At 40.6% G+C, this 19,549-nt stretch overlaps 2 protein-coding genes across 7 annotated transcripts in view; both read right to left on the bottom strand.

Moving 5' to 3' along the window:
- The window catches only part of PTPRB (protein tyrosine phosphatase receptor type B), a 110,357-nt gene extending 94,437 nt beyond the window's left edge, over positions 1-15,920 (bottom strand). For 4 of the 6 annotated variants that reach the window (XM_036298465.1, XM_036298466.1, XM_036298468.1 and 1 more), the window contains exons 1-3: positions 15,784-15,920; positions 14,114-14,509; positions 7,190-7,446 (exon numbers count right to left, since the gene is read on the bottom strand). In XM_036298465.1, the coding sequence (XP_036154358.1) occupies positions 7,190-7,446; positions 14,114-14,509; positions 15,784-15,838 (708 nt within the window). In that variant the 5' untranslated portion in view covers positions 15,839-15,920. The remainder of the gene's footprint in view (positions 1-7,189; positions 7,447-14,113; positions 14,510-15,783) is intronic. The other 2 variants (XR_004965917.1, XR_004965918.1) reach the window with 1 other exon arrangement.
- Positions 15,921-16,531: 611 nt separating this feature from the next.
- PTPRR (protein tyrosine phosphatase receptor type R) overlaps positions 16,532-19,549 on the bottom strand; it is a 131,287-nt gene continuing 128,269 nt past the window's right edge. Inside the window, exon 12 of the mRNA XM_036299605.1 lies at positions 16,532-17,701. Within this exon, the coding sequence (XP_036155498.1) occupies positions 17,608-17,701 (94 nt within the window). The 3' untranslated portion in view covers positions 16,532-17,607. The remainder of the gene's footprint in view (positions 17,702-19,549) is intronic.

The following is a 19,549-nucleotide window of genomic DNA, read 5'->3' as shown; positions in this document are numbered from 1 at the left end:
CAAAATTGATGCTTTGATCAACAATTGGTATTTCAGTTTTGTCAATCATTTCAATAATGTCCTGTCTGCATTTTATTTTCTCTAATAAGAACCCAACTCAGGGTCCTGTATTGCATTTAGTCATCAGATCTCTTAATCTTCTTGAATCAGGAACAATTCCTCAGCCTTTTGAAGTGATCTTTATGACAGTGATCTTTGCGAATGACACAGGTTGCTTATTTCAATAGTTTCCTCCTCCAAGTTCACGTGTCCACCGTTTCCCTGTGATTACATTCAGTTTACACATCTCCAGCAGGACTTGACTTCTTCTCTTGCATTCAATGTTTTCCCTAACAAGCTGGTTATTCAGTTATTCTCTAAGCTAATTGGACATTAGAATCAATGGGGAGATTTTTACACTCTGGTGTTGAGGTCCTACCTCAATAAATTCTGATTCAGGAGGTAGGAGGCAGAATGTTAGAAACTGTATCTTTAAAAAGCTTCCCAGATGATTCTGATGTGTGTGTAAGGCCAGGGCAGAGAGCCATAGACTTCCTGTCTCAATTAGCATATCCTGCCTTCTCTTCCCTTTGATCTCTTCCCTTTCCTTTGCCATTCTTTCTGCCCAGCGCATCAGCCTTTATCTGCCCAGGGAACTCCGTGTGCCAGAGAGCTAGCGGTGGGTTAAGGAGCCCACTTCAATGCACACATTCTGTTTCGTGGCTGCATTTTATGTGCATGTGATTTATACTATGACACCCTGTGAACACAGTCTTTTTTGTGCATAAAATGGAAATTAGTGCAAATCACTCATAATTAAAATAAAATGAAAGAAAATAAAAGTCCTTGAAATTTTAAAGCTGGAGAGGGTCAAGTGAATTGTAAACCAGTATGCTATTGGGACATGGTAACCCACTAGGCAAACCAAGAAAACTACAGTCCTTTGCCCAAATTAGGCTTGAATGATGCTAATTATGTTAGAGTCTTCAGCAGCACATCCTTCCCATAGTATATTACTCCCTCGCATGGCCTTTTCGCACGGTCAGCAGTCTCAGAATCACTTACATTTTATTCCATTCACACTAGACAATCTAAGAGTCCTTGCACATGAGGAATGATTAGGGGATTTTATTTTTAAATATTATTGTTATTATTATTATTATTATTATTATTATTATTATTTTCGGCTACATCTTTGCACTTTCTCCTTCCCTGTGTTTGCCTCCATAACCGCGAATATTGTCTCACCTTCAGTTCTGGCCACAGGACAGTGGTGCGATGGGCAGGCTCTCCTGTATACTTTCAGTAACACAATAAAGGAGGTTACCCCAGACTTGAGGAGTGGGGCAAGGGAGGATTTTCTGCATTTGCCTTATCACTTTTTTGGAGGCTCCCATGGGCCTTCCTTTGAAGGCCAAATGGAAGGAAGCACAGAACCGTGAAACCCAGACCAGCACCACAATGGCTATTCATAAACTGAGGAAATGCAATCCCTCTCCCAGGCCAGGGCCGGGGCAGGGTGGGGAGGGGAAGAAAGAGGTGTGCCTCCAAACAAGATTTAGGGATGTTGAGCAGAATTAGAGCCAGCCAGGAACATTTTAAATGCTTGTTCAACATTTTATCCTTCTGAAAGCACTTTCACATGATAATGTGGTTCTCACAACCACCCCATGGAGTCAGCAGGGTAGAGATGATGGAGCAAAAAGAGAAGTTAGTATTAATTGGTAACATTATTGAATACTTGTCTTATATAGCCAATGTACTGAGCATCTTGCTTAATTAGATTTTAATCCTCACAACCATCTCATGAGGCAGATAGAGCACCCTTAATTATCCTTATTTTAAAGAGGAAGCAAGGATGACTTGAGCTGAGTAACTAGTCTTTTTTTCTGCCAAGGGCCATTTGGCTTTTTGTAATATCATTCGAGGGCCATATAAATTTATCAACTTAAAAATTAGCCTACTATATTTAGTCAAACATTTAATTAACTCACCCGTAATGCCTTGTTTGGCAGGGCCAGACCAAATGACTTCTCAGGCCTTATACTGCCCTCAGGCCCGATGTTCCCCACCTCTGAACTAGGAGATGACACCACTAGGATTTGAACCAGGTTTCTCTGACACCAGAGCCCTAGCTCTTTACCACCTCCTCCATGGTCACTTGGCTGAGAGGGGACCTAGATTGGAGGCTCATCGGGTTTTGAAGCTGAAGTGAGATACAGGGCCCATCCTCCCACTCTTTGGAGGCCACTTCTCCACCTTTAATTCTTCCTCCTACACCCGTGGTCGGCAAACTGCAGCTCGCGAGCCACATGCGGCTCTTTGGGCCCTTGAGTGTGGCCCTTCCTAAGCCTTAGGAGTACCCTAATTAAGTTAATAACAATGAAACCTACCTATACAGTTTAAGTTTAAAAAATTTGGCTCTCAAAAGAAATTTCAATCGTTGTACTGTTGATATTTGGCTCTGTTGACTAATGAGTTTGCTGACCACTGTCCTACACCATCACTCACGTGCTCCAACAGATGAACTTCCTGGCCTGTCTCACCTGGCCCATAGGGAATGGCTGGTCTATGCAGGGCATGTTCTGACACCTACATCTGGCCTGATCTGCAACAGGGTCTGTGCACAAGGACATGGTATACTTTCATGTGGGTGGCAGACAAGGATGCTGGCTGACTGGGTGCTGAAATCAGCCCATGTTCCACTAGCAAGTCCTGTGCATTCATGGTGGAACTGTGTGCCTAAAAACAGTTCTTTTTCTAAGTAACACAAAGACCTAGCAACAGTTCCCTATCTTCCTAGGCTCCACTTACTCAACCTGAGCCCCATTCCTTAAAGAATGTATACTCTAAAAAGTAATTGCAGGAGACTGTAATTAGATACATGAATTTCCGATATTTGACTATTTAAATTTTATAGCATTACCCTCCTTATCCTTTCATAATCTAATAACACAAAAAGTACCCTTGCCAAAACCGGTTTGGCTCAGTGGATAGAGCGTCGGCCTGCGGACTGAAGGGTCCCGGGTTCGATTCCGGTCAAGGGCGTGTGCCTGGGTTGCGGGCACATCCCCAGTGGGAGATGTGCAGGAGGCAGCTGATCGATGTTTCTCTCTCATCAATGTTTCTGGCTCTCTATCTCTCTCCCTTCCTCTCTGTAAAAAATCAATAAAATATATTAAAAAAAAAAGTACCCTCAATGGTAGGTAACTAAGCCATTAGAAGTCCATGGAGGAGATACTGTGGGTCTGGGACCAAATTTATCTAGATCAGTGGCTCTCAAATTTAAAAGTGCATCGGTGTGACTTGGAGGGCTTGTTACAACACGGTTGCTGAGCTCTATCCACAGCATTTCTGATTCAGTAGGTCTAAGGTGGAGCCCAAAGGTTGCATTTTTAACAAGTTCTGGGTCGGGTTCATGCTTTGAGAACCACTGATCTATATGCTTCTTCACTCATACTACAGACAAGCTCCTTGCTCCACCAATTTTGTCCATGTAAAGACATACACAGCCACATTATACTCTTACAATGGTAACAACAAGAACAGTAGCTAACAGTAATTAAACCCTATTTTCCAGGCACCTGCTATGTGTTAGTTCATGTGGAGGGTGAGAGAATGAGAGGGTGAAAGAGAAAGGAGAGAGATTTTTGAAGCCACGTATTGGCCCAAATCTACAACCTTCCAAAGATAGATCCCTACCTAACACTGCAGGTAAAGATGTGAGGAAAGAGGTTAAAGGAGAAAAGTAGGAAAAATTCTGCTATAAAAAGAGCCAATTTAGGAAAACTTTGCAGTAGCATTAATGAGTGATTGCTGGGTTCCAAACTGTGTTCTCCTTGGCATTTACCTTCATTAACAGGAGCTTTATGTCAGAGACTGTGACTGGGTGTGCAGATGTGTGTGTGTGTGTGTGTGTGTGTGTGTGTGTGTGTGTGTACTCTTATTGCTCTGCTATTCTCTAATCATCCAACTTGGGACAAGTTCTTAACCTCTTTAAGTTTAATGCATCTTATCTGTGAAATACTAATAATACCAATACCACTAATACTACCACAATGGTGGGTTGTTCAATGCTCACAGATGGCTTCCACCCAATATCTATGGCCCTTGCCATGTGGCTTTGCAGTTCTCCCCATCAAGAGGCGGAGCTCCTACCTTCCTCATGGCCCAGCTCTGCGAAGCCAATCCCGCATCCTCACACACCAGGTGCTACCTGATAAAGAAAACAACTGGCGCACAGAGATTTTCTTTTTACACAGTTCCAAGCAATTAAGTCAAATGATTTTATTTCTCTCTTATACCCTTCTGGGTGTTGAGGTAGAGTACCTTTCAAAGTTACTTTCCATTACCAGAGGGTAAGGGGAGTGGGGGAAGTAGAAGACGGTATAGGGAGGATAAGTTGGAGGAGACTTGACTTGGGTGGTGAACACACAATACAATATACAGATGATGTATATAGAATTGTACACCCGAAACCTATGTAATTTTATTAACCAGTCACCCCAATAAAAAAAAATGAAATAGAAAATAAATAAATAAATAAATAATCCTATCAAGAGTAAAGCAAAAACAAAATTACTTCAGAAGGACATTTACCTCACAAGTGACTCACTTACTTTTTAAAGTGTCTAACTACAGCTGTTCCTAGTTGACTGTTATAAAGCAAGTTCTTCTGCTAAATCAAATAATGACCAGGCATGGCAGCCTTGACTGAAGTCTGAGGGTCCTGGAAAACTGCAGTTCTAGAGCCTGCCTTTGGAAAGAGCACGGCTTCTACACACTCAACTTCTCAGGACAGAGTTAAGATTTTGCCTGAGCTCAAGGAAAACGGGAACATGAGATAGTCAGTTGCATAGTCATTCTGGTGCCCCACAGGAAAGGTCATGGATGTTACAGTGGATTTCACTTTAGAAAAGGGCTAAACAAACAAACAAACAAAAAATCCCACAGTGTATTTGCCATGACCTGAACTTGCCAACCCAGCTGTGGCAGCTGGCTCACCTGAGCTCTGTAACCCAGTGCTGGGTGGGCCCAAGGCTGGCATGCCTGCATCTGAACTCTAGCTGGGTGTCCTGCACTCATCCCAGCGGAGCCCGGGCACCTCTGGGCTCTCCATTTGTTTGTTTTACAAGGTCAAACCTGGACAAAATAGGGAAAAACATTTTTTTCTAAAAGACAACTCTTTGGTGTTCAGGCATGTATGTTTCCATTGTAGTTTTTATTCAGCATGCCTCTTACTTGATGCACCTAATTATCTGTACATATAAAAGCCCAGTGACTGGGACGGTGGAATGACCAGAACAACCAGAATGACCGGTGGCTATGACATGCACTGTTGCAGCCAACCAGCCTGATTCAGGCCCCAATTGCCCCCCACCCTCACCCCTGCCCGGCGGTCCGCCCCCAATTGGCTCCCAACACCCCAATTGGGGGCAGAGCCGGCTGGCCAACCACCCACGGTCCCTCCTCCCCCCAGCCTGATGGGCCCCATTGGGGTGGGCTGGCCAGACCCCACCCGTGCATGAATTTGTGCACTGGGCCTCTAGAATATAAATATTATATAAAAATATATACATTAGCACAGAAAAAATAATATAAATACTTAAGCTCATATGTAAGTGAATACTCTTCTAAATCAATGTTAGAATGCAGTTTTGGCTAAGGCACAGTCAGCCAAAATGAGAAAGTACTCCACCAAGAAGCATTCCATTTCAAAAGGAAGTGGTGAGGGCTCAGGATTTGGAAGATGAGGGACAGCACAGTGCCAGTTCATAACGGCATTCATAAGTACCAGCTCTCTTTCCATTTCCTGTCTTCCTTCCCACTTTCTAAGCACAGACAGAACATAAACCATAGTGATCAAATGAGAAGAGGTGGGTAAAAAGCTAGCTGGAGAGTGAGAGAATTTGGACATGCTCCCTTTTTCTACTTCAAGTTCAAACTGATAGTAGATGATGAGAGAGGAGAAGCGAACATTTAAATTGAATTTAGAGTTTGTGTTATCCTGACATGGGTATTTTTGTAAATGGACTGAGAGTGAATTTTGAGTTTTAAAGATGTAGAGAGTATCCAGAAGCCAGGGAAGAGCCAGATCACAGGGAAGGTTTAGAGCAGTGGTTCTCAACCTTCCTAATGCTGCGACCCTTTAATACAGTTCCTCATGTTGTGGTGACCCCCAATTTCATTGTTACAAATTGAACATAATTAAAGCGTAGTGATTAATCACAAAAACAATATGTAATTATATATGTATTTTCTGATGGTCTTAGGTGACCCCTGTGAAAGGGTCGTTCAACCCCCAAAGGGGTCTCGACCCACAGGTTGAGAACCGCTGGTTTGGAGCAAAGGAAAAGTGGAGATAAAAATAAAGTCCCAATAATTGTTCAAAGGACTGGCTATATTTGTTTTGTGATTAATAATGAAGTGTCGGCTCACTATCTGGAAACCATCTGCAATATTAAATTCTGCACAAAGCAGAAGAAAGAGCACTAAAATGAACAAGTCATATGCATAGCGTGGGGCTTTTGTTTTCTTTAAATTATTTGGATTGATTATCCTAATAAGCAATGAAACCTTAGCTTGTTTGATTCACCTTAATTATTCTGTATTGCCTAAAATGGTAGCCTAAAACCCCGAGTGGAAAGCAAAACCGAAGAGACGACGCCTGTAACAGAAACAGTATGCCAGCAGTCTCTATGCCCTGTCATCTCGGCCCCTCTGCCATTTGATCCATCTGCCCTTCTGTGGATGCTGATGTGCAATTGGTATGAGACTTAGCTTCCCTTGACCATGCTCACAAACCAATGAGAGTGACCCCAAACCTTCCATTGCTTTGTGACTATTTCTCCTTCCTAATTTATGAGCACACGTGATTGTGACATAAACGCAGGGGGACCTACAGGGTACTGATTTAAAGTTCTCTTTCCTGCTTTTAGGTTATGCATACGACTATGAACCCTGACTTCGGTTCAGAAAGGTGGCCGTGGCGGCCTAATTATGTCCATGCTGGAAAGATGTAGAATTTTTCATTCAACTTTAAAGATTTTTCTCATTACAAAAAAAATGCATTCCCGTACAATTCACAGCTGGGACAACGAGAGCCTGATCGTCTGCTTGAGTAGGGGCATTCCCCACAAAACAAGGCCTTTCAAGTGGTGGGCTTTCTGAGAGCTTCACAAACCACACTTCACACCCCTTGTCCTCTTACCTCCTCAGTGGTGCTGGAGAAGGGCCGAGGAGTCCAGGGAACCGACGATGTGTCTGTACTTCCAGTCATCTGCAGACTGGGGGGCTGCCCCTGGCTGCTGTTTCGGCTGGAGTTTTCGGGAGTAGTTCTGGTGAAGGCCTCTGTGGTATTGCTAATGAGCTGTTCCGGGCTGTACGGAGCAGCATTGAATGCAGTGGGGATTTGGGGAGGAGACGTGTTTCTAATGCTCCTTACTGAAAATTCTGCTCCCAGGCCAGCTGAGGTAAAGAAAGGACAGTTGCTAAAATTACCCTCATGTTTTATGGATTCTTCACACAAAAGCAATTTTACTTAGAAAAAGAAGACTCTTTAATGATGGATGTGTGGATAAGCTTTAGTTATATGAAAAATCAGAGATACATTGAGTATCACCATGCTCATTTGCCCTGTTCAGTTCACCCATCTTTATCTAGCAACAACATCCCAGCTCTGTGTAGGAGAAAGAATTAAATTCACTCTATGAACATTAGGGTTCGCTGACTTGGTTTCAGGGGTTCAATGAATCTCTAAAAGCCTCATGCAAAATTCTGCATATATGAACATATGTACTTTTCTTCTGTGGGGGACTTCCACAATTTCTGTCATTAAACAAAGTAGCAGATTGAGAATCACTGTTAATGACTTGCCGAACTTTGCCACGAAGATTGCTGATTCCTTGAGAAATTAACGGCATTTCTTTAACCATAGTGCAAACTGTTTCTGATCCTGACTATGTGAGACCAAATCAGGGGACAGTTCTACTTTCTGAACTCCTTCTCTTTGGAAGAACAGTTAATTGGTTTAAGAGCTGGTAGGATTAATTAATTTACAGCTTTGCTCTGCAAGGCGGAATTAACTATACTTTAAAAAAATTAGTTTGTGAATTGTTTTCCTAGCTATAATTTTAAAATGTGCTTCTATCTCATGGGGATCCTGCTAACATGCAAATTCTGATTCAACAGATAGTGTCAGATTCAGCTCTTCTAACAAGTTCCTGGTGATGTGGTGCTGATGGTCTTTGGACCACTCTTTGCGAAGCAATACTCTAGAGCAATGGTTCTCAACCTTGGCTGCACATTAGAATCACCTGGGAATCTTTTTAAAATCCTGATTTCTGGGCCTCATCCTCCAGAAATTCTGTTTCTTTGTTACTAATGTTGTGGCCCCACCCCATAACAAAGAAACAGAATGTCTGGAGGATGAGGCCCAGAAATCAGGATTTTAAAAAGATTCCCAGGTGATTCTAATGTGCAGCCAAGGTTGAGAGCCACTGTTCTAGAGAATGGTAGTATTGAAAGGACTGTACATTATGGGCCGAGGGGGTATGTTTAGATGCTCCATCAGATCCACAGTGAATCACAGTTTTCTGGGATATAAAACCCACAAAATCTTGCCCAATTAGATAATCATAACTTTGAAAGTTTCTGGTTAGAGACGGGCAGAAGAAAATTTATCCTTTTTACTGATCCTTTACTGGTTCATTCAAACAGCTATTTATTAAACAATCACTATGTGTCAGGTGGAGGTGTCTTGAAGATGCTATTAGTCATCACATTTTCCCAGTTCTGATCCACCTTACTGACCCCTTTTTTGGACCTCATTCATTTCTATTCCAATTTAAGCTAACATTTCATATGATAATGTATATAAAAAAGAGGGGGATCTGGTATAAAAAGAGAATAAAGATGGAAAAGGTATTTTTAAAATTTAGCAAGATGTAAATAGCAGTGCTCTTAAAAGTTAATAAAATGATTACCGCTACTAAGCATTCTTTCCATGGGATGTGGAGGGTTATGTAAAGTAACCTGTACATAAGGTGCTAGAGTTAGCAAATAAAAACACATGATGCCCAGTTAAATTACAGTGTTAAACAACCAATAGTTCAGCATATTTAATATATCTCAAATACATAATGTTACAAAGGTTATATTATATTGTATATTATAAATATACTAAAATTATTTGTCATTTATCTGAAATCCTATATAATAAAGAGGTAATATGCAAATTGACTGTCACACCCTCACAAGGTGGCTGCCTATGACCAGGTTGGCAGGGGGGTTATTGAGGGTCGACCAAATGACTGAACAAGCAGGCTGCGTGGGGTGACCAGGCCGGCTGGGGGGCCATGAGGGGTGACTAGGTTGGAGGGGGGGCAGTTGAGGGTGACCAGGTGGGCAGTTGGAGGTGACCAGGCCAGCAGGAGGGGGCAGTAAGAGGTGACCAGGCCAGTGGGGGGGGGGGAGGCAGTTAGGAGCAACTAGGCTGGTGGGGGGGCAGTTGGGTGTAACCTGGTCAGCAGTGGAGGGGCAGTTAGGGGCGACCAGGCAGGCAGGCAGGTGAGTGATTAGGAGTCAGTGGTCCAGGATTGTGAAAGAGATCCCAGATTGGAGAAGGTGCAGGCTGGGCTGTGGGGATCCCCCTGTGCACAAATTTCATGCACCCAGCCTCTAGTTTAAATATAACTGGGTGTTGTGTGATTATGTCAACCCTACAGCACTTCTACTAGATCTAGGCTTTGATAGATTTCCCCCCTTAATTTCTGTTTGTTTTTATCTTTCAGAATCCAGTGCCACTATCACTGCCATGTGCTTGGGGGAGCCACTCTGAACACAGACCAGGGGATTTATTTATCCCTGGAGTGTTAAACCCAACTGAACACGACAAACCCAACTATAATGTTAGGGAGACTTCCAACTCCACGAAACAGTCTTAAAACTTGCCTTAATTGAGTTAGGTAATTGAATGTCCCTTTAACACATTGTTTGTGGGTAGTTTTTATCACGCGCTAACAGGTGGCGCGGGCCATTTTTGCTAATTTTTTGCACAAATGGCAACGTTCAGTAAAATTACGATAACTTTAGTTTACGTATTTATACGTTACCCGCATTCTACCGCTAGTCTATAAAAAACATATTAATATGTGTCCCGCGCTCTACTACACTGGTAGAACGTATAAATATGGAAAATGTTTAAACACGTTTCCCGCATACAATGTGTTAAGTAGATATTTCTTTTGCTGGGATATAAAAATTTCTGTATGTAGAGATTAGTATTTTGGTCATTTTGAACTTTGGCCAATGCTGATCCTCTGAGTTGATTACAACCTGTGGCAATTTTAGCTCTTAGAACTTAGAAAAAAAAAAAGATTTAATGATGGGTTAAGACAAAAACAGCTTTCAAATACCTAGCATGTAATTACATGTCTTAGCATGTAGGCCTATGTTTACTCTTTCTTGCTAAGGAGCACTTGCTAAGTGCTCACCCTAAGAACTTTTAGAAAAATTTGTCAACTTTCATAATTAACTCAATGGATGAAACAAGACTCTCCCAAAATTAGATAAATGATCAAAACATTCTTGAAATGTCCTCTGTGAATAACAGCTTACTACCATTGCATTTGGTTTTGAAATATCTTGCAGAAAAATTTCTAGTCTTCTGTAATTGTCTTTAATTAACCTTCTACATTTATTTATAAAACACCCCTAACCAAACAAGTTCATTTCCATTTTAGGCCACCACCTTTTTCCAAAGAAAGAATCTACGGAATATCCAAGTTAAGTACCCCTTCATTTGACTCCTGTGTTTTTAACTTGTGCTATTTCAGAAGCAGGGAAGAAGTTTTAGTTTAACATTGTTTCCAAATTTTGTGAAATTTAAAGCTGTGGTTCACAGCCTTTGGTAGGCATCAGAATCACCTTCGGAGCGTGGCCCTTCCCCTAGAAATTGTGATTCAGTAGATTTGGTGTGGGACCCACCACCTGCATTTCTAACAACATTCTCAGGTGATTCTAATATACATCTAAGTATATGATTTTATTCACATACACACTACAAGCAAAAACTGAAATTTAATTATTCCTGATGTGGGTATTTTTATTTTTATTTGGTTAATCCTCACTGGAAAATATTTTTCCCATTGATTTTTAGAGAGAGTGGAAGGGAGTAAAGGATGGAGGGAGAGAGAGAGAGAAGGAAAGAGAGAGAGAGAGAGAGAGAGAGAGAGAGAGAGAGAGAGAGAGAGAGAAACATCAATGTGAGAGAGACCTATCAATTGGTTGCCTCTCACACACGCCCCAACTAGGGATCAAACCTGCAACCCAGATATGTGCCCTTGATCCGGAATCAACCCTGAAACACTTTGGTGCAAAGACCAATGCTCTAACCACTGAGTTACACCAGCTAGGGTCCTTTTGTGGGTATGAAAAGATTATAAAATAGATGGAAGGAAAGAAAATCCATTATAGAAAGATGTAAAGTGATCAAAAGAAGTTCATCTTTCCATCTCCTAAATTCTTTGTTGAAATGGGTGCTATGAAATTATAAAAATAGTAGATTTTTGGCTGTTTTGATACCTATAAATTCTGATGTGCTTTAAAAGGTATATACATTTTACAGTTCATGAAAGAGCAAGATGTGTTTTGACAAATGCAAGGAAAAGTTGTCACACAATGGAACAATATGTTGAAGCTATTTTTAAAAAGCTTTATTGTACCATTGCTGCTACATTGTTTTCACATTATACACAATTCCTCTTAGAACATGATTCCAGAAAAGGTGAATTATCCTTGTCCAGTCTAAAAAGTTTTGCATTTAAGTTGCAAATAGTTTACCTATAAGGTGATTTGCAATCACTGCACCATATTAAGATCATATTTTGAGTATATTTTAAAAAATCAGTGATTGGCTCAAATATAATCAATAATAGAAATGGAATTTTGTATAATTATTATAAAGACAATACACAAATTTTTTAGTTTCCCTCCTTTAATTTTCAAGCATGTTGAAAACATAATAACTTGAATAAAACTCATTTTGGTGGTAGGAATTTTTAACTATGTTGGTACTTTCTATCTCTAGGAAGATGCCAAATATAATGTGCCTTTTAAAAGTGGGAAAATAATATGGAAAAGAGATAAACAAAACAGATGATGACTTAGACAAAGAATGCTTTATGTTTATATGTATATATATTTATATAAATAAATTAAACATATTAAACAAGATTGGGCTAGAATAAAGGTGAAGTGAAAGGGAAGGAGATTATAATAGCCTAAATAACTATTGGAAATAGTAAAAGGAATAATTAAAATTTCAGAAAGTGTCCTTTACTGAAGAATTCAATAAAATAGTTCCCATCTTATGGATGAACAACATTCATATTTGTGCTTTAGATTATAATATTTACTTATTAACTCTTTTAAAAAAGGCATTTGGTTTCGCTCCACTTGTTTATTTTTCCTTTGCTTCTCTTGCCCTAGGAGTTGTATCAGTGAAAATTCTGCTGTGTGAGAATAAAAAGCTTCTGCACAGCAAAAAAACCAGGATCAAAATGAAAAGGGAACCCACTGTATGGGAGAACATATTTGCCAATGATATATCTGATAAAGGGTTAATTTCCAAAATACATAAAGTACTCATACAAATCAACAAAAGGAAGACAAACAACCCAATTAAAAAATGGGCAGAGGACCTGAATAGACACTTCTCCAAAAAGGACATACAGATGACCAAGAGACATATGAAAAAATGCTTAGTGTCACTAATTATCAGAGAGATGCAAATTAAAACAACAATGAGGTAACTCCTCATACCTTGGAGAATGGCTATCATCAATAAATCAACAAACAACAAGTGCTGGCGAGGATGTAGAGAAAAGGGAACCCTAGTACACTGCTGGTTTGAATGCAGACTGGTACGACCACTATGGAAAACAGTGTGGAGTTTCCTCAAAAGATTGTAAATGTAACTGCCATTTGACCCAGTGATCTCACTTCTCGGGATATATCCTAAGAAGCCAGAAACACCCATCAGAGAGAATATATGCATTCCTGTGTTCATAGCAGTGTTGTTTACAATAGCTGAGATCTGGAAACAGCCCAAGTGCCCATCAGTAGAGCAGTAGGAAAATTGTATATTTACACAATGGAATACTATGCAGCTTTATATTCTCTGATAAAGTTGACTTTTCTAACTGACTTTTATATTTTTATTTTATTCTCATAGTCACAAGTTTTATAAGAATAGGGACTACAACACTCAACTTCTATCATAAAAGAGTCTACTGAGTTTATTTAGATGCCAAAAAGTACATACAGATTCAGTGGAGAATTCAAGATGGAAGGTAATTCATGGAAAAACCATCTCCTTTGACGTTCATAAAAACATGTCCAATGATGGACTTCAAGAGTAAAGTGGATAGAATCAAACCATTTACAGTTAACCACTGAATAAACATACCTGGTAATGTATGTTGGGAGGGGGGTGGACTTCTAAAAAAACCAGAGGTAAAATTTGCACAATTGTGACACAAAAAAACAAAAACCACACCCACAACTATTTTGAATGTATATAGGTATAACACTGGCTTTAGCACAATTATAAGGTAGCAGGCACAAGCACAAGCACAATTTGTTATCCTTCCAGTCTTCCCAAGCACCATTTTGACGTTCTAATAGTTCTTCATAAGCAGAGAACAGAAATGTCTACATTAGCAAAATTTTTAATTTCCTGATCATTGGCTTTACATTACACATGTATGCTTGTCTATGCCTAGATCTGCAGATCTGCATTCCCATACTTTACAGTGCTTAACTACAGTGCCTAGTGTCTGGCACAAAAAAGAAACTCAAGAAATATTTATTGAATTAATAAAGGAAGAAATAAAAGAAGGGGGGGGAGAGAGAGAGAGAGAGAGAGAGAGAGAGAGAGAGAGAGAGAGAGAGTTGGGTTTATTTTAATGAGGATAAAGAAGTTTTCCATGTTGGTGGGCACCACATGATCCATTTCCATTAGCTTATCAATCTTCCATAGCAATTGTGTTGGGGCACGTAGACTTCCCTTGAATGTGACAAAACAGGGCAGTTAGCAGAACTTTCAGCATTGATTCTGAAAGGAATAGCTCACCTTTTTTTAAGCAGAGGCTTTCATTGACTGGTTTTCCCTCCTTGTTGACATCTCTTTTCATCCAGCTATGGAGGTATTTCCTGCCCTTTTTGACCACTGCCTTGGTGCCTTGTTTCTTGAGAAAGAGAGAGGCATTTTTCACCTCAAGGAACCCTGCTTTCTCATAGCAAGTCCATCGGGGGGCCTGGGAGCAGTGGACAAAGATGGCTGATCGGGAAGGGCCACCAGAGGAGTTGGAGACGCCCAGGCACAGTGCAGACTTCAGGTGAAGGAGTTTTGCATCCTCAGTCCACATCCACTGCTGGTTCTGCTCGGTCCCATTGCACGAGCCCATGGACACGATCTTATTTTCGAAAAGGCACTGTTGTTTCTGGACATGGACGATCTGAAACCCCTCTGGAAGATGAAAAGCTCATCTAGCACCAGGTAACAGATCACAAGGCCCATCAGAAAACAAAGCAACCCGCCCACACGTCAGCCCAGTGAAAATGGGAGGCTCACGTATCTTTTGCTATTGCAATCATTTCAAGTGAATATTCCCAGACTCAACACATGGAACTTAAAACCACAAGGCTGACAGTGTCAAAATGTCTCCCTTAGCTCCCTTTCTTTTACTTTCACATGGTTTAGGGAAGAATCCCCCCACCCCCCCCACCCCCACCCCCATTGAAATACTGACAGGAAGCTTAGAAAAGAAACAAAAATATTCAAAGACGATGGTGTGAGGTTTTAGTCCAATTAAATATGCTGAAATTGTGAAAAGCTCAGTTCCCTTTTAAACATTTTATTCTTTCCACCCCACCTCGACCCCCAACTTTAAAGGGCACCCTTTTTTTGCAATCCTTAACTTATTATTGCAATAAATATTTGTATATAAATTACACAGTTTCAATAAAAATTAAAAATTGGATGCATTTACCCCAGAATAAAAGAAATTTTCACATCCTTCTAAGCACACCTTCCTAGCAAACAGTAACCAATGAAAGACTTGATTGTCACAAACTAAATTTCGTATAGTCTTAGAGAGAATCATTTCTCTATTTTGTAACAATATCTGCAATTTTTCCCTTTAATATCAACATATTAAACTATCAGCATTTCTTAATATAAGAAATTAAACACCCAGTTGTTAAACATCAGTATTAAAAAGTGAGACATTTGGGCTCAGAAACCATTTTTAATGTGCTTACACTTCATTTGCCCAGCGCTCCCATGAAAATATTCAGACCTTCCTGCCAAATAGCAACTTCCAAATTAAACACACCACACTTCTTCATCCCCTTCAACTACATTGCTTACATTTTCTTTCTTTAACTCACACACAAAACAACACAAAATCATAACCTAATTGGACAAAAGCATGGAGAATGGCCCAGACTGTTATATAATAAAAATATCTCCTCAGGAGCCCTCTCTGCTGTGAAGGTGCCATTTCAGGAGCTGCCCGAGGCATTTGCAGGCCGTGAGGAGGCCTTTTATTTCATTTGGAGAGAAATTTCAAGTGTGGGCAGACCTGGCTCCTTTTATCCCCCACTCCTCCTCATCTTCGGCTAAACTGCCATGGAGACCTGGCTCCATTTCCGCCTCATTTCAGGCGCTTTTCAAAGGACAGAATCTCGTCTGCCAGCTGCCAGAGAAACGGGTCAGGACCCTGAGGCAGGCCCACTCACCTGGGTTCCAGAAGATCAAGCAGGTAAGAAGCGCCATGTAAAATTCAGCCTCCATTTTCCACTAAACAACTGTTCATGCTTCGCTTTGGGGGGAAAAATTCTCCCAGATAAGAGAAGCAAAGACCAGGGAAGGAAATGTGCCTTCATGGGGGGGAAAGTCAGTGACGAGCACTTCCTCCTATTGAATTGTTTGGGGAAGTTTTATACCAGTGTCCTTTTGTCTGTTTCCTTAGAAAGAAGGGATTATGATTACCTCTCTTTTTTATGTAGAAAAAAATTCCAGCCTCCAGGAGTGGAATAAAACTCCTAAGTTTTCTCCCCAGTCCATCCCTTTGGCACCTCTTAACCTCAAGAGGGAAGAAAAGAATTGTAATCTCAGATAATTAAATGCTCCCCCAACATTACATCTCTTCAGGTGATGGGTTTCTGCTGAATAAACCCACACCCTGTGATTTCTGAGGGTCTAGGACAAGTGCTGGAAAGACATAAACATGTACTGCTCCTGTAATGATGTGCTGGGAGTCTATCAAGGAAAACCACATAATGATGGCACTTCAAGGTCATTATCCCTCAAGTGATGACAATGGGTATTACAGTTGAGATAGTCATCTCTCCTGGGGAGAGGCAGAGACTAAAATTAAACCCTTCACATCATTTACTGCAGACTCCCCCCAGAAGGTAACAGCCGCTCTCCAAAGAGGAAAAAAGTACCTGCTTAACTCAACATTTAGTATTAAGAGTAGTTTATTGGCAGTATGAAACAAAGTCAACATAGCTGCATTAGAAATTCATATTTGAGCAGAACATCTAGTGTTCGCTGAGGGTAGTTTTTCTGTTGTTGTTGTTTTTAGCTTTATTTGTCTCTTGAGGATTAAAACCTTTCTGAAATGGGAGGATACCCATGGGAGCAGCCTTTAGAAGAACCTCTGGAAGAGTGACAGGTGATCATGCCCAAAGCAACTGCCTTTTATTGGGCAAGAGACTCCAGGTGGATAGCATACTCAAAAACTCTTAGTAAAAGAGAGCCAAGTATCTAAAGTTCTTGATACGTCAGAGTTGCTACAAATTTGTTTTTCCCTTTTACAGTAAAGTGGCTCACAATGTAGAAATACAGTGAATAGAGTTCTGGAGAAACAACCACCTCTATGCCCAATAATAGAGAATAAATATATAGATACCCAATGACAGTCATTGTGCTCTGTAATTGATTGATAGGAGGTACTGATAAATACACATTTAGTAGGCAATATTATCAAGACACATTTCCATATAAAATAGTTACTGCTTTTGATTTTTTTCAAAAACAAGGACTCATTTGTTAAAAATCCTTTATCAATCACTTGCAACTTTAGTGGCAAGATTCTGGTAACTGAGAAAGATAATAGCACTTAAAAAGGAACAGTTTAACAGCTGACAGTCCATTCACAAGACAGATTTTGCAAACATTAAAGCATCTAAACACACAATAATAATTTCTTCAGCAGCTCTTCCAGTCATCCTCTGATGACATGTATCACTGGGTGTTTCATACATACATTCCGGGTGGCAGATAATCAATACAAAACAAAATCCTGCTTAGCTGTGGGAGAAGTCTATCATTCCTCCATCAGCAAAGGACCTTCAGAATAACTTAGGAGCTGCTTACAAATGCATTCACATACACAAGGGGCTGGCAATCTTTCCTGTGTTGCCATCTTCCACTGTCCATGCCACAGCTTGACTTCAGGGCTTCTCTTTCATTGCAGGAAGCTTCTTCTAGAAGCATCAAGTGGGTAATTGATTAGTCACCCCTAGAGATTGATGGCCTGGTACATCTTCAGAGAATCACTGGACAGTTTCTGCCGAAAGTCTGCTCTCATACAGGCACAGAGCATGATGCACAAATTCATACTGCTCACTGGTTTGGACCATTCCGCCTCTGCAAGGAAAAGATAATACAGTAATTTCTTACTGCTAATATCCTGCAATCTTAAGTAACAGAAACCAAATCCAAGCTAGGGTGTTACGCCAATCAACAGGAGACTTGGTGAATCTTTTGTTATCCCTCTTACCTGTGTCCGAATGACCCAACTGGTGAACTTAATATGCTAATGTATACAAAGGGATTAACACAGTGCCTGGTACACGCTAGACACTTGATTACTTTCACTGACCTACCATTACTGGGGAGACAGTGCATCCTTTTGGTTAAGTACTTGGACTTGGAAACCAGCCAGGCTATCTGAGTTCAAGTCTCTCTTCTGCCAATTCTTAGTTGTGGGATCATGAACAAGTTTCTTAAAACCTGTTGTGCGTTGGTTTCTTTCCTTTTAAAGTGGGATAACTATAGCACCTATTTCATAGGGTTCTTGTGAAGGTTAAATTATTTCAATGAGTGAGTGAAATGAACATCTGGAATGTTAGTATTACTTCTCAGGTGTCTTGTCATTCATCTCATGTTAAAATGGTTCATACACTTGGATTAAAATTGATGAAAGCTGGTTTACTAAACAAAACTCAACTATGAAATGTTGCTCCTTCTACAACTACAAAGAACAACTACCTTGAAATGGTCTGAGTGTGTTATATGGAAACAACCTCAGTCTCTGGGTAGAGCATACTGATGTCCAAATACAATAGTGGGTGGGCCTTTAACTGAGTTGGAAAAAGGGGATTGGTTCTTGCTGTTTCCCCTCTGTTATCAACATTATCATCACTAGTTACTCAGCACACCTGTTGTTATTGGATTAGTAGAAGGTAGCAGCCTTTGTGAGAAATGATGATGTTTCTCATTATACTTTTATATATAAAACAGCTATCTCATATTTTGCTCTCTATAATAATAAAAGGTTCTTATACTTGGCAGAGCTACCAGATAGTAATATAAAACCCTACTTATTTTTCCTGCTTACTGAATAACTGCATCACAGTTAGTAACTATTTTTAGTTCTATAAAGTTTCCCTAACTCTGAAATCATACAACTAATTTTGAAATGTTTTAGCTGTTGTTACCATTCTAAATAATTATTTTTAGACTAGAGGCCCAGGGCATGAAATTCATGCACTCCAGGGGGAGGGGAGTGTCGCTCAGCCTGGCCTATGCCCTCTCACAGTCCAGGAGCCCTCGGGGGATGTCTGACTGATGGCTTAGGCCTGGTCCCCTCGGCAGTTGGACATCCTTAGCGCTGCAACGGAGGTGGGAGAGGTTCCCGGCACCACCGCTGCCACTCGACAGCCATGAGCCCGGCTCAGGGCTTCTGGCTGGGCAGTGCTCCCCCTGTGGGAGCACATGACCACCTGGGGGAAGCTCCTGCATTGAACATCTGCCCCTGGGTGGTCAATGCACATCATAGCAACTGGTCGTTCTGCTGTTTGGCCAATTTGCATATTACCCTTTTATTATATAGGATCATATAAGCACTTCAACTTAAAAAAAAGGTATATTGCCTCACTGTAACATGATTTTTGGTTAATGGTAATAACTAAAACTGGGCTTGTATCTATGTTTACTTGTCAACCTCTATAAATGTAAGCATACAAGAAATTCAGATAGTAAGACTCACCCTTCTAAACTAAACAGATCTACATGATGCCAAAGTGATATATTTGGTAAAAGATAAAGAGGTAAATATGCAGTTTCCAGTGACATCCACTTTTGGCAGAAGTGTTTCATTAGTCTTTCCCCCTAGAACGGTACATTTTGTTGTACTGAAGGCAACTTTCTGGCCAAGTGTTCCTTGGTCATAAGTTGGCAACAGAAATGGGCAGCTGAAGCTGTGGTAAATCT

This window comes from Myotis myotis, unplaced genomic scaffold (assembly GCF_014108235.1).
Source record: "Myotis myotis isolate mMyoMyo1 unplaced genomic scaffold, mMyoMyo1.p scaffold_m19_p_3, whole genome shotgun sequence".
Lineage (NCBI taxonomy): Eukaryota > Metazoa > Chordata > Mammalia > Chiroptera > Vespertilionidae > Myotis > Myotis myotis.
This window is presented reverse-complemented; position numbering and strand designations above follow the sequence as displayed.